At 45.1% G+C, this 13,512-nt stretch overlaps 1 protein-coding gene across 4 annotated transcripts; it reads right to left on the bottom strand.

The window, feature by feature from the left end:
* Positions 1-2,037: 2,037 nt before the first annotated feature.
* On the bottom strand, positions 2,038-11,873 carry csnk2a1 (casein kinase 2, alpha 1 polypeptide). 4 transcript variants are annotated; one of them, XM_049026356.1, is made up of 13 exons: positions 11,738-11,873; positions 9,123-9,263; positions 7,648-7,759; positions 7,385-7,486; positions 7,240-7,290; positions 7,095-7,154; positions 6,611-6,694; positions 6,214-6,324; positions 6,015-6,116; positions 5,229-5,329; positions 4,973-5,121; positions 3,315-3,404; positions 2,038-3,212 (listed from the first exon to the last, which is right to left on the bottom strand). In XM_049026356.1, exons 2-13 carry the CDS (start codon positions 9,221-9,223, stop codon positions 3,097-3,099), a joined length of 1,179 nt encoding a protein of 392 aa, XP_048882313.1. In that variant the 5' UTR covers positions 9,224-9,263; positions 11,738-11,873; the 3' UTR covers positions 2,038-3,096. The 4 variants fall into 4 exon arrangements, with proteins under 4 accessions (XP_048882313.1, XP_048882315.1, XP_048882312.1 ...); XM_049026358.1 differs by lacking the exon at positions 11,738-11,873 and adding an exon at positions 10,521-10,673 and having other exon boundaries at positions 7,095-7,151; XM_049026355.1 differs by lacking the exon at positions 11,738-11,873 and adding an exon at positions 10,521-10,664.
* Positions 11,874-13,512: the final 1,639 nt, after the last annotated feature.

A 13,512-nucleotide genomic window follows, 5' to 3' on the forward strand; every position in this document is an offset into this window, starting at 1 on the left:
AAAGAACCCCTTATGTTTCTAGTTCCAGTTTAGGGTTAGATGAGCTGTGATCAGAGCGGTGTTTCTGTACACTGATGTACTTGTGACCTTCCTGTTAGCCCTTACTGGTCTGGCCGTTCTCTGACCTCTCTCGCTAACAAGGTATTTTCACCCACAGAAATGCTGCTGACTAGATGTTCTCTGTCAACTCAAGACACTGTAGTGTGTGAAAGTCCCATGGAGGACAGCTGATTCTGAAATGTGCGAACCAGCAAATTTGGCACCATCAATCACACCACTAAATAAATAAATATAATTACACACATGACGTGTCATAGATCTGTTTATCTGCACAGTAAGTGAATGTCCTGTCCTTGTTAGTGATTCTGTATGTCAAGTTGATACCACATGACTGGCTGTCTGGAGGAACATAGGCAGATGAGTTAATAATCCAATAAACTGCCCTGAGTCTATGTAGATCATTGTATCGATTTTATATATTTTTTGCAGTCATGCTCAGGGACCTGGCAAACTTACTATCTTTATAATTTCCCCCTCAAAACCTTTGAGTATTTTGATACTGTATTTGCAAGCAATACATTTGTGTAGTTTTTGTTACTGTATGTTTGTTGTGCAGTCTGTAGCGCTATTAAATGATTATTGTAAAACCTGGGTTCATGTCCAAGGTCACTCACCTCAGGTTGAAATGGTTGACTGCTCCATGTGTGTCTTACTGGCTTTACAGGTGCAACTCTGTGTACCGAAGGTGCTTTTAGTTCTTTTGACAGTCCTGTGTATCCATTGGAATCAGAGTGCTGGGTGGGATACTCAATCTCCATAACGCATTTCTGTTGTCTGAATTGGAATTTCTGCAGGCTCAGTACTTGGTGCTTACAGAGCAGGGAAATGGCAAAAACAACCTCCTAAAAAACACAACACTTCACTGAAGCATTTGCCAGAGTAAATTGGTAGGATGAGTATGATTTTAAACTCGTATAAGTACAGAAGTTGTAAACGGTGAATGAATGGCTGCTCTACTCCATGGTTTGGGAAACTCCACCACAGCCTTAACTCCATACGCTGTTGTCTTGGCCACACTCCAGATAAGGAGGGGCCTCTGGGAAAGGGGTAGGTGGAACTGCCTGGCTCAAGCTGAGAATTCCACCACATCTTGTGTGAGCTGGAGGCTTTCTGTGTAAGTGTGCATTTCAGAATGAATTTCCATCCCGCCAGCAATCCAGTAGAGATCTTTATAAAACTGCATTGTTAACTTTACTCAAGTTTCACCTTTTGATTGGCTTTATTCCAAAATGTGATTTCTGCCTCTTTTCATGACAATACATCACAATCATCCCTGCAAGCTAAATCATTTGCCCAATCAGTCAAGGACTTGCTGCAAACATTACTATTAGCTTGCTCGTGTGATCCCATAGGTAGGTAACTACTTAAATACGTCTGTAGTACCATCATGCATTTTGGGTGAAACTGTTGCAATCCTGGACCTGAAAGTGGGTCAGACCACTTTGGGGTCAGTTTTACTGTGGTGTGAAAACTGCTTCCAGAACCATTTGGAACCCAGCTGGTGTCTCGCTGCCAGCTGAGCTTCTCCACAAGGGACAGAACCAGATGTCGGTCCTGACTGCTACACGCAATCACGTCTTTCTTCCCAAAGAGAACGGGCAGCTGTACCCTTCCTTCCTAAAGAGACTGGGCGGCTGCAATACAATGTTAGAAGCACAAACATTTGTTGTGGTATCACAAGCGACACAGAGAGAAATCAACCCCCAAAGAGTGCCCAGCCGAACATGTTAAAAAAAGCAGGCTGCGAAGTGAGTTCATGCAATGAATGTTAGCTAAACCTTGATGTACACCGAGCAATTAAAAACCCTTTACTGCCAATAGCACAGATGCTCAATTACAAATAAGAAAAAAAGCTGTTACAGCCCCTATAGACTCAAATCATGGTAGAAAAAAAATATATATATATAGCAGTGAGGTACATCTGAAGTAAACATCTGAGGAGGTCATGTTTAAATAAAGATAAACATTCGGATGACATTTGTTTCAACAATTCTTTTTATGAAAGTGATTTATAAAACAAAATATTGGAAAACTACAAAATGTCCCTATAGTAAACTTTGTGATTTAATTTACAGTGAATTTTGAAGATCCTCATGCTTGTCATAGGAAGACAAGATATATTCGTCCAAGCTGTTCTAAACATTGTTGTAAACACCAATATATTAATGAACAAGTTTTACCAAGACAAACAAAAGTTTATATTACTTGGGAAAAAAAATAATATCAGTGGATCAATGACATTAAGACATAACTGCAATGTGGCCAGTAACCTGGCCAAAGTAGTGTGCACTGTAAATCTTTTTTGTTAAAGTTCTTTTTTTGGTTTAATAAATTGGCGTGTTACAGCAATTTATATATAACATGCAACCATGGAACCAGATGTCAACATGTTTGTGTTTAACTGTGTGGACAAAAATCCCCACTAGTCTCAAACAGAAAAAAGGTGAATTACAAAGAAATGGTCATGATATCAAAACAAATACTCGTTAGTCAAAAGGCTGCATTATAAAACAAAACTCCAGGGGAAAACAAAATAAAAACTACTGACCTTATGAGACAAAGCACTGAACAGAAAACCTGACCAGAAAGTGTTATATCTTCTACTGTGAAACAAACTGAGTTTTGTCATTTCTGTCCTTAAAAACAAATTTAATAATACTCTTTAAAAGGGGGAAAATTAATGGAAAAGATCTTTTTCCCTCCTGACCATTTACAATTTTACCCAACCACTTCAAGCAAGAAGGTCCTTAAGGGACATATAAAATACATTTTATTGTCCTTTTTCCTGTTGTTGCATGTCCAGATACTGAGCATGAAAGACGGCAGCTACATATCTCTGCAGTGCCACTAGATTCCCACACATAGCTACCAAACGAGACAGAAACAAGGGTGGGTGTGTGTGTTTGCACACGCGTGTCTGTTTTATAATTAAAATAACACCAATGCAGGCCGCTGTAACCCTCCGGCCCCCTCACGTGTGTGTGTGTACGTATGTATGTGTGTAGATGTGTCCGTGTACGTGTAAGGGAGGTAAGTTCAGGTTTGGGTCCCGGCTGCAGCAGGAACCTGAGGCCCAAGGGCATTCGGAGAGGAGATGACTGGGGACCCCGCGATGTTTGCCAGCGGCTGAGACGCTGCCATCGACGTGACGCCTGCAGGAGAGAAATGGGAGGTGGAGCAATTGGTTAAATAACCTAGACCCACTTCCAGCTGACACAAAGCACACGGGCGAGGAGTGATGTGACCCGACATACCTGCCATCATGCTAGAGGAGCTGACCGGGGTGTTGGCAGCGACTGCCCCCACTGCAGATCCCATCCTCGCCTGGTCTTTCATGATGGGGTCTGTCAGCGCGGGGAAAACCGAGCAACGTGATCACTCAAGGCACCCGAAAGAGCCGGGGATGTGGCGCGGGCATGGGAAATACGACACGGCCAAACACCGCTACGCTGATGCTACAAAATACACACCGCAACATGCTTTCACTGTGTAGCATCGATTTCCCGTCAGATGAAACTAGTCACTGAGCCGCGAAGCACTTCTGCTGGAGATTTGTAAGAGACTATCATCTCGTAAACCGATATGTGAACAAAACCAGCTGAACTATTTTGTCGTCTCTTTCTATCCTTTCCTACGGGTCTGAGTGTTTCATCAGTCTTCTTTCCCAATGGGTTTTACGGATGCAGATGTCTTTTTAACAACGTTCTTGGAAAGTTTAAGTGAAACTGAACTGAATAAGTGAAATTCATGTCCCTTGTTTAAGACATCATTTTATCACATGAGCATACCTTATCTTTTTATCCAAACCACATTTCACATAGAAAATGGCACAGTTTTACCCTGCTAAATATTACCCCTCTTATGGCCTCCGGTGCACATAAAAATTTTTGTTTACATAGATTCGAGGTAAATTAACTACCACAAGATGATAAACATAGAAAATGTTCTGCAACACAAAATCTAAAGTCAATCAGCGCCACCTATTGATGACGATAAAGCTGAGCTCGCCACTGCAAGAGGGGCCTCAGAGTGTGGAGCCGCTTCTAGAATTTCCTTCTATACTTAGAATGGTGCAGAAGCACATCTAAGCACAAGAATCCATGCTAAAAATACAGGAGTGCACAGTATTTATGGGAAGGAAATAAAAATACAGAAATAGGTGCACCCGTGTCTGGAACGGTAACTTGTGAAGCTGTGTGTCTCAGACTGGCACACTGAGGCCTTCAGTCAAAAAGTTAGGGGCACTCACAGAAGCAGGGGCGGGGCGAGCCGAGTTAGGGGCACTCACAGAAGCAGGGGCGGGGCGAGCCGAGTTAGGGGCACTCACAGAAGCAGGGGCGGGGCGAGCCGAGTTAGGGGCACTCACAGAAGCAGGGGCGGGGCGAGCCGAGTTAGGGGCACTCACAGAAGCAGGGGCGGGGCGAGCCGAGTTAGGGGCACTCACAGAAGCAGGGGCGGGGCGAGCCGAGTTAGGGGCACTCACAGAAGCAGGGGCGGGGCGAGCCGAGTTAGGGGCACTCACAGAAGCAGGGGCGGGGCGAGCCGAGTTAGGGGCACTCACAGAAGCAGGGGCGGGGCGAGCCGAGTTAGGGGCACTCACAGAAGCAGGGGCGGGGCGAGCCGAGTTAGGGGCACTCACAGAAGCAGGGGCGGGGCGAGCCGAGTTAGGGGCACTCACAGAAGCAGGGTTAGGGTGAACCGAGTTAGGGGCACTCACAGAAGCAGGGTTAGGGTGAACCGAGTTAGGGGCACTCACAGAAGCAGGGGCGGGGCGAGCCGAGTTAGGGGCACTCACAGAAGCAGGGGCGGGGCGAGCCGAGTTAGGGGCACTCACAGAAGCAGGGTTAGGGTGAACCGAGTTAGGGGCACTCACAGAAGTAGGGGCGGGGCGAGCCGAGTTAGGGGCACTCACAGAAGTAGGGGTGCTCCATGGCTTCCCGGGCAGTGAGCCGGGCCTGGTGGTCGTATCGTAGCAGCTTGTCCAGGAAGTCCAGGGCCTCTGTGCTGACCAGGTGCTGGTTCTCGCTGTGGACGAAGCGCTCCCACCTCTTGCGAGAGTGTCTGAGGACAATGTAGGTGTGAGAGAAGAGTAACAATCCATCAATTCATCAAATATTCCTGTCCTGTAACATTAACAAGCATTTTGACTGGATTGCAGAGATACACACCTGCCCAAGATATCATTGAAACGTGGGTCTAGTTCGATGTTATATTTGTCAATGTAGTCATACAAGTCTTCTGTACCCAGGACCTTAGCAATCCGCACAAGCTGTAAATATTAAAATGATAACGTTATCATCTAAGGGGTGGTTAGTATTGTTGCCTCACACCTCTGGGACCTTTGTTCAATTCTCCTCCATTGTTGCATGTGCGCGGTGTTTGCATGTTCTCCCCGTGTCATTGTGGGGTTTCCTCCGGGCACTCCGGTTTCCCCCCCCACAGTCCAAAAACATGCTGAGGTTAGTTAGTGTTACCAAATCGCCTGTAGGTGTACACGCCTGTGTGACTAGATGGTGTGTGACTGTGCCCTGCGGTGGGTTGCTGCACCATCCTGTGTTGTTCCCTGCCCTGCGCCTGTAGCATCTATACAAGACATTTATTAGCTAAAACTGTGTATATACCAGGGTTCCCCAAATTTGGTCCTGGAGGGCCACTGTGCAACACGGGTTGCACATTTCCCTGCTGAAGCACATCTACTAAACCTGGCAATTAGCTGATTAGATAATTAAGGAAATCCGCAAACTGTGTTGCAGACTAGATCTCCGGGAACGGGGGAACCCTCGTATGCACTTCCCACAGACTGATGTTGTCCATGCCAAAAGTTTTTTAAATCCCCTTAACTAAGAATCCTGCAGGAACATTTATGAGAGCAGCAGTCCTAGTTTTTGCAAAAGACAATGGGTTTGTGACCAAATGGCATCACCACGTTCAAATGTGCAAAAGTCTGGCCAGACCTGGTCGTAGTTGTCATGTCCATGAAAGAAGGGCTCTTTCCTGAAGATCATGCTGGCCAACATACAGCCCAAACTCCACATGTCCAAACTGTAGTCATACATCTGAAACAGGCGACGACCATGACAGTGATGACAACAAAACATTTTCATTTTGATCGGTAACGCAAGAGCAACAAGGAGCGTCTTGCCGAGGCCCTACCTGATAGTCCACCAGCAGCTCGGGGCCCTTGAAGTACCGGGAAGCCACACGGACATTATATTCCTGGTTGGGGTGGTAGAACTCGGCCAGACCCCAGTCTATAAGGCGAAGCTGCAGACACATCAGCAGTTAACCGACCTGAGCAAGCATGGGCCAACAGTCACATGGGGAGATATGTTATACAGTAACAATACATATATTAAGTATATACCTTTTTGCATCATTTGTCCAAAACAAATGGCATCGCACATTAGATAAGACTTCAGACCCACACAACCAGCAAATTAATAATGTAGCAGCACCCTGCTAGGACATCATCAAAAGCCCTGCTTATAAAACAACCAAAAAGCTCACTACAACAGAAACAACAAGCAAGATGAGCACGTGCATTCGGTACCTTTCTGTGTTCGTGGTCGATCATCACGTTGTGAGGTTTGACATCCCTGTGCATGATCCCCATACTGTGACAGTAGTCCAAGGCCTAGATGAACGAAACGGGAAAAAGGCATGATATGAATGGTGCTGTGAGAAGCAGGTAGCTACATATTAACGACAAACAGATAACCTATACGCCAACTGCACAGCCATGATACTGAAGCACACGGCGTGCTGCACACTGTCACGGCTGAATCCACACAAAGATATACTAAGCATTAACGCGTCAATTGAAATACATACTGTACAAAAACACTCAAAGGCTGACATTACTGGAGGGCTGATACCATTAACAAAAAAAAAAAAAACAACCTTACTGGTTACTGGACACCTCGAAATGGCAACAAGGAATCTGGATTCCCTGAACCCTCCCCAGCACTCCCAGCCCAGGGCATCTAAGAGCAGCTCACATGAGAAACACAGCAATCGCAAGCAGATCGCCTCACCTTTAGGATTTCATACATGTAGAAGCGAATGTCGTAGTCCGATAGCGTCTGATACAGCTGCTGCAGGGAGGGCAAAAGACGATCATTTAGTACCACATCAGCGGTGTAAGGGCAAGAACAAGCTTTCCTGGGCCTGTTTCCTCACCTTGAAATCGGTGTTGTTTACATGTTCAAAAACAAGTGCTGGCGTCCGTGACTGACGAACAGAAAGAAAAAAAGTGACGTTTTATTCCGAATTCTGAGTTTAACAGGATGAGCTTAGAGTTTTAAAAAGTAATAAATCAACTCACCACAGGATCTTTGACAATATCTAGAAGTGTGATTACGTTGGGTCCGCCTCTTAGGTTTTCTAGAATCTTAATTTCTCTTTTGATTTTCTTCTTTTTTACTGGCTGTAGACAATCATTTCATTTGTTTGGTGTACAAGGTTAATGGTTTAAAGATTCATGATTTTGCATAGATAAAGAACACAGCTAGATACAGCCACAAATGCAATGCTGCCATTTCAAGACCTTTCATGCAAAACTGAAGAACGAAAGGGGGGAAAAAATACCTTCAATATTTTGACAACAACTTTTTCATTGTTCGTGATGTTTATGGCTTCAAAGACTTCACTGTATTTCCCTCTGCCCAGCTTTCGCACAAGCTGATAATCATCTTGGTTTCTGAGGAACAAAAATATTCTGGATAAAGCGAATACACCAGCAAATGCACGAGGGACAGCACTGCGTGAAACAGAAAAATGGCGAAAGCAGCAGGTGGTCAATTGGAACCAAATAAATTCACTACCAAGTTTAGGCGTCCAGAAAAACACGGAGCATTATTAGGAATACTGAATATTAATTATTTGGAATAATCAGAGGAGATTTACATCAAGTTTCCCCACGGTGTTGTGAAGACAAACAGTAGTGCTTTAACACAGTGCGCCATGTCATACTACACAAAAAAAATACACATTCCTCTCAAAATAGACAATCACCCACACGGAACTGCTTAGCAGCAACAGCCACATTTGCTTTATACTCAGATGTTATCGGCACATGCATGCACAACTAAGAGTGTCATATTGATTAAGGTAGCAGGACCTTTCCTGAAGACTTTTAGGTTGAGTACCATGCAAGTGCAACATCAAAACCACCCTCTGGCCATCTGGTAAATCAGACCCAATGAACCTCTAATGAGTAACCTTGGCCACCACAGCACCACCACAGCAAGTGATGCCCTTTCAGAAAACACCATCATTTAAAAAAAGTCAAACTAAAGAATAAAGCAATAAAAAATTCAATGAGATAATGAAGGCTTTAAGCAGAAACCCTAATACAGCAAAAAGGACATTTCCTCCAAATAATTCAAACATGCCAAGCCACTACTTAAAAAGGTACAGTATAAGAATTTTGAATGAACCAGCTACATTATCCAATCTCACAAACCATTAAATCAATTCTGCAGCCAATACCATGTCAGTGAGAGCAGAGGACACACATCAAAAGCATCCTCTTGATTTCAATTTCACTTTCAAACTACTTGTATGTACAAACTAAGATTAAATAACTGTAGTTTCGCTCACTTAGATTTATTAAACAGATGTTTTTATCCAAAGCAACACACAAAACCAGACAAGAAAGCAGGGTCAGACATCATCTCTGCAGCAATTAGTATTAAGAGCCTTGCTCAAGGGCTTAAAGACTGATCTATGCTTCTGTGCAGAATCCACAATACAGCTTAGCCACATAACCTACGCCGTAGCCTGACCTGCACCACAGAAATGTTACTACAGGGATCAGGCTATGGTGTAGGGCCCGTGCGTACGTGGCTATAGATGCCACAATAAATAAGTAAATATAAAATAAAAAAGTATAGATCAGCCTCAGTGACATCATCCTGCCAGCTATGGGATTTGAACCAGCAACCTTCCAATCTCAGATACAGAGTCCAAACCTGCAGAGCAACGCGCCACCCCGCAGCAAAATGGAACAGCAGAGTGCCCAGACAGAGGAAGCCTGCCTTGTGCGCCGCGCTGAGACTCACCCCCACTCGACAACATGCGACTCATAGTCCCAGTACTCCCGGGGTCTCTGCGTGTTTACATCAGGGTAAACTCTGGATCGGCTTGGAACCGGGCCGGACATATTCTGGACGAGGAGGTGAGGGTGCTGTTCTCTGGATCACCTGTAAGAGAAGGGAGCGGGAGGTAAAGCTTCCTGTTAGCCAGCTCATGGCCTACAGTTTAAATCTGACATGATGACTGCATCAAAAAATAAAGTAGCTAGTTCCTTTATCCACAAAGCCATTGAATAATTGAATATTTTTCAGCTCTCTAAGAAAGCAACTAGAGCAACTGACACACCTGACGTATCCCAGTTGTGTTTCAAACCTCAGCACCAAAAGAGAGCACGCTCTGTAAAACCAGGTGGCTTACCCTCACAAGCTGTGTGGAACCCTCCATTCATGAGGCCAGCGTATGAAAGCGACAGCACAGCTATGACACAACCCACCGCAGACGAAAGGAGAAGCAACAGCGCACCTCCATTCCAGATCCCATAATCCACCTGCCACTTTTGATTCCTGTACTTTCAATTCCTTACAATTCAGCTTATTTCCTGGAACCATTATTCTTGTAGTATACATAAAAGGTAAAAATGGTACAATGAATAGGGAACTAGCCTCAAATAAAGCAGCTTCAACGGGATTTGAAACAACTACACAGCCACATTGTTCCCAATGCACAGGTGAGCTTTCAAAAGATGTCATATACAAGACAGAATATATGGTGGTCTTTGTGCCAGGCAAAATTTTACATGTAGAAAAACAACAGGTGTAATTCCTCAGCGTCTTCAAATCACAAGCATTATCTTTACTTAACTGCTGTAAATAAAACAACACAGGTTAATTAACAATGGAACTCAAGTTCCCGGCAAACCTATACTCTCGTTAAGGATGCCTCACACAAACTGAGTGTTTACATAGGTATATCATTAAGAATAACACACAAAAAACACATTTACTCACTTAGTAGGCACTTTTGTCCAAAACTACATACAAGCGAGGACCAGAAATCAAAGTCTGACAGCGTCTCTGGAGCAAAAGAGTTTAAGAGTGTCACTCAAAGGTCCTATAATGACATCATCAGTGAATCAGACACGGGATTTGAACTGACATCTTTCCGATCACGGGATAGAGCCCTAACTCAATGAGCCAAACGCAGGCGCTACAATTAGGAACTGAGTAGATGTTTTATCCCTGTCTATATCCTAAATCAGAACATCTCAAAAGCTATCGGGCAGAGTATAAACTGATCAGGTGATTCTAACCATACTTGGTTCGCACCTCAGAGGCTTTCCCAACACCAGGTATATTAGCCAAGTTATAGGGGACTAACAATATGCCTAGCAGGCTAGTTCTGCAAGAAATACGTCTAGCTGGTACCTGTAGCAGGAGAAACACTGTCCGCCTGGAGATGAATGGAGATACACTTCACAGGGTTTTCTTAGCTGGCGACCGATAGCTAACACAAGTTATCCGAGCGAGGTACCTTAAGCAAGCCGGCCGGATAACATATGTTAACCCAATGAAGTACCCGAGGGACGTCGACTGGGACGTATAGCCGGTCGGCTAACACACGTTACCCCAATGAAGTACCCGAGGGACGCCGACTGAGACAGATAGCCGGTCGGCTAACACACGTTACCCCAATGAAGTACCCGAGGGACGCCGACTGAGACTGATAGCCGGTCGGCTAACACACGTTACCCCAATGAAGTACCCGAGGGACGCCGACTGAGACAGATAGCCGGTCGGCTAACACACGTTACCCCAATGAAGTACCTGAGGGACGCCGACTGGGACGGATAGCCGGTCGGCTAACACACGTTACCTCAATAAAGGGCCTGAGGGACGTCGACTGGGACAGATAGCCGGTCGGCTAACACACGTTACGCCAATGAAGTACCTGAGGGACACCGACTGGGACGGATAGCCGGTCGGCTAACACACGTTACCTCAATAAAGGGCCTGAGGGACGTCGACTGGGACGGCTAGCCGGCCGGGTAACACACGTTACCACAGCGAACCACCTGAAGCACGCCGGCTGGCTGGCTAACGTTAATGGTTCGCGCCCACCGGAGTCGGCCGCAAAAGGTCCCCATGGCTTCCTCCACACATAGCAAAGCTGCGGTAGTTCATCTCCGCTTCGGCACATCCCCACCAAGCCGGGTCCACCCCTACACCGCCGTATCGGAGGCTAAGCAGCCATTCATTGAGGGGCAGGCTGGACAACGGAGTGAGGGCTTCGGCGTCTAACACGGCGAGCGCTGCTGGACCGAACCTCGGAAAGCCCGTTTGCTACAAGGAGAGACTGGTTTAAACCCGACGCCGCCAAGCCGGGCCGTGTAACTGTGAGGATCTATTTCCAGTGGCTTTTTGTCCTCAATGTGGTATTAAACATAACAAGCTGGAGATGAATATATCCCAGGGAAAGGAAAAAGAAGTCCAGCAATAACTCCCTCAAGGAGAGAAAAACGCACGTACGCATATTAACTGCTACAATAACGAATAAATACAGGCCACACTTTACGAAAATCAAGCGCGCACTTACACGGGGGGTAAATAATACGATATAATATAGCATATGTATATTATGTTACCTCCCAGCGTCTCCTGGCTGACAATATGGCGGCTCCTATGCAGCAGACTTAAATCCAGTGAACGGTATTGCGATAAAAGAAAGAGCGCCCTCCACTCCTCTGGGGGGCGCCTTCTCTTGCAGCCAGAGAGAGTGGGCCAGGCAGGCAGGATGGGTAGGTGGGGTCGGTGGAGGTATTAATGTCCTGTGTTCAAGCTCTGCAGAATGGTATTGCGTTCTCTTCAATGGCAAATTAATCAAAGCCTAGAGAAATATAGATATAGGACAGTTTAGGGCGACTGTCTTGTAATGCATTGTATATAATGCCATATATAATTAACATACATGTCTCTTTGCATTTTAAGATATTAATACCACTTCAAAATTACCCATTAGTAAACAGGATGCTTCACAGTCACTGAGATAGACTGTACTTTACTGCAGCTAGATTGTTGCAACAATGCAGCATTGTATAAAATTTTATGCTGAAATATAATGTTCCCCTAGAGGAATGAAGTATGGTGTGCAATTAAAATAAATATATAAATAAATAAGACATGCAGCTGTCCTGGATAAGACAAGCTGAAGCTCTGGCACAACTGCTTCAGGTACAAATGACCTGCCCAAGTAAGCAGCTAGTCAAATTTATAGGCATGTCTAGTATCTAGCGTCTTTTGAAGTCTTATCAACACCTGACCATCATATGAAATAGCCCACTTAGTCCCCTAACCTCACTGTACCACAGAGGCCCTTGAATGCCAGAGCTCTTGAAACACATATGTTTTTCAGTTATGGAAAATTAGGGACAGTTTTCTGAGTGAAGAAAAACACTCTGGGATTTGGTCAGTGACCAATAACCATGTCTGATGTGCATTCTGTCCAGAACTCAGGGTTGGGGCTTACTTTGGGGCAGCAGGAGGACCGGTCCTCCAAAATAATTGTGTAGCCCAAGGGAGCTCTGAACAGCTATAGGTTGCAATGAGGTCAGTTGTCTGTATCTGAAGTGACCAGCTCTGTGGTGATACTGATGCTCTCTCTGAAGTGTAGATGCATGGCATTCTTCACATCGTGGCACTTCCTGCTTGCTCAGGGAACATCTCCCTCCGTGTGGATGGTGTAGGCGTCACATGTAACGGTGGGGGGGGGAGAGAACGGGAGAGACTGAAATATAGCCGGCTCGTGTCCAGACCCAAAACTATCTACATCCAGCAGCTAGCATCGCTGACAGAATAGAAAGTTCCAGAGAAGGGCATGTTGTGGCATAGAAGAGCAGCTCGCTGCAGGCTGAGCTAAGGCAACACTTTAGGCATACCTTCTTCCCTGTGTAGCTGACATCTTTCAGAGAAATATCTATGCAGAATCTACTCCAAACATGGAACATGAGGATAGGTTCAGGTAGCAGTCAGGAAACTGTCCTTAACTCCTCTGTATGAATGTGACCATGTTATTTGCCCAGAGGAGTAGCTAAACATAATGTCATTTTCCCCCCCTGCCCCATTTACATTATACAATTTTGTAATTTTTACATTTTCACTGTAAAGTGCTGATCGCCCTGAATCTGTCATGGAAATCATGTCCTTCTGAGATACCTGCATTTTACAGTGAATTCATTGCCCTCTTCACACTGTAAGTAAAATAACACAGCCAGAATTTACTTAATGGAAAATAAAGCAGAGCCACATCCTATGACAAAACACTTTCTGGGCCATAAGCTGCCTGCTAGCATCCGAATTGCTTTCGTGGTTTTTGTTTGTTTATATGTCTGCTATTCCAGCTGGCATTTTAACAGAAGTTAAA

The sequence above is a fragment of the Brienomyrus brachyistius genome, chromosome 9, assembly GCF_023856365.1.
Source record: "Brienomyrus brachyistius isolate T26 chromosome 9, BBRACH_0.4, whole genome shotgun sequence".
Classification (NCBI taxonomy): domain Eukaryota; kingdom Metazoa; phylum Chordata; class Actinopteri; order Osteoglossiformes; family Mormyridae; genus Brienomyrus; species Brienomyrus brachyistius.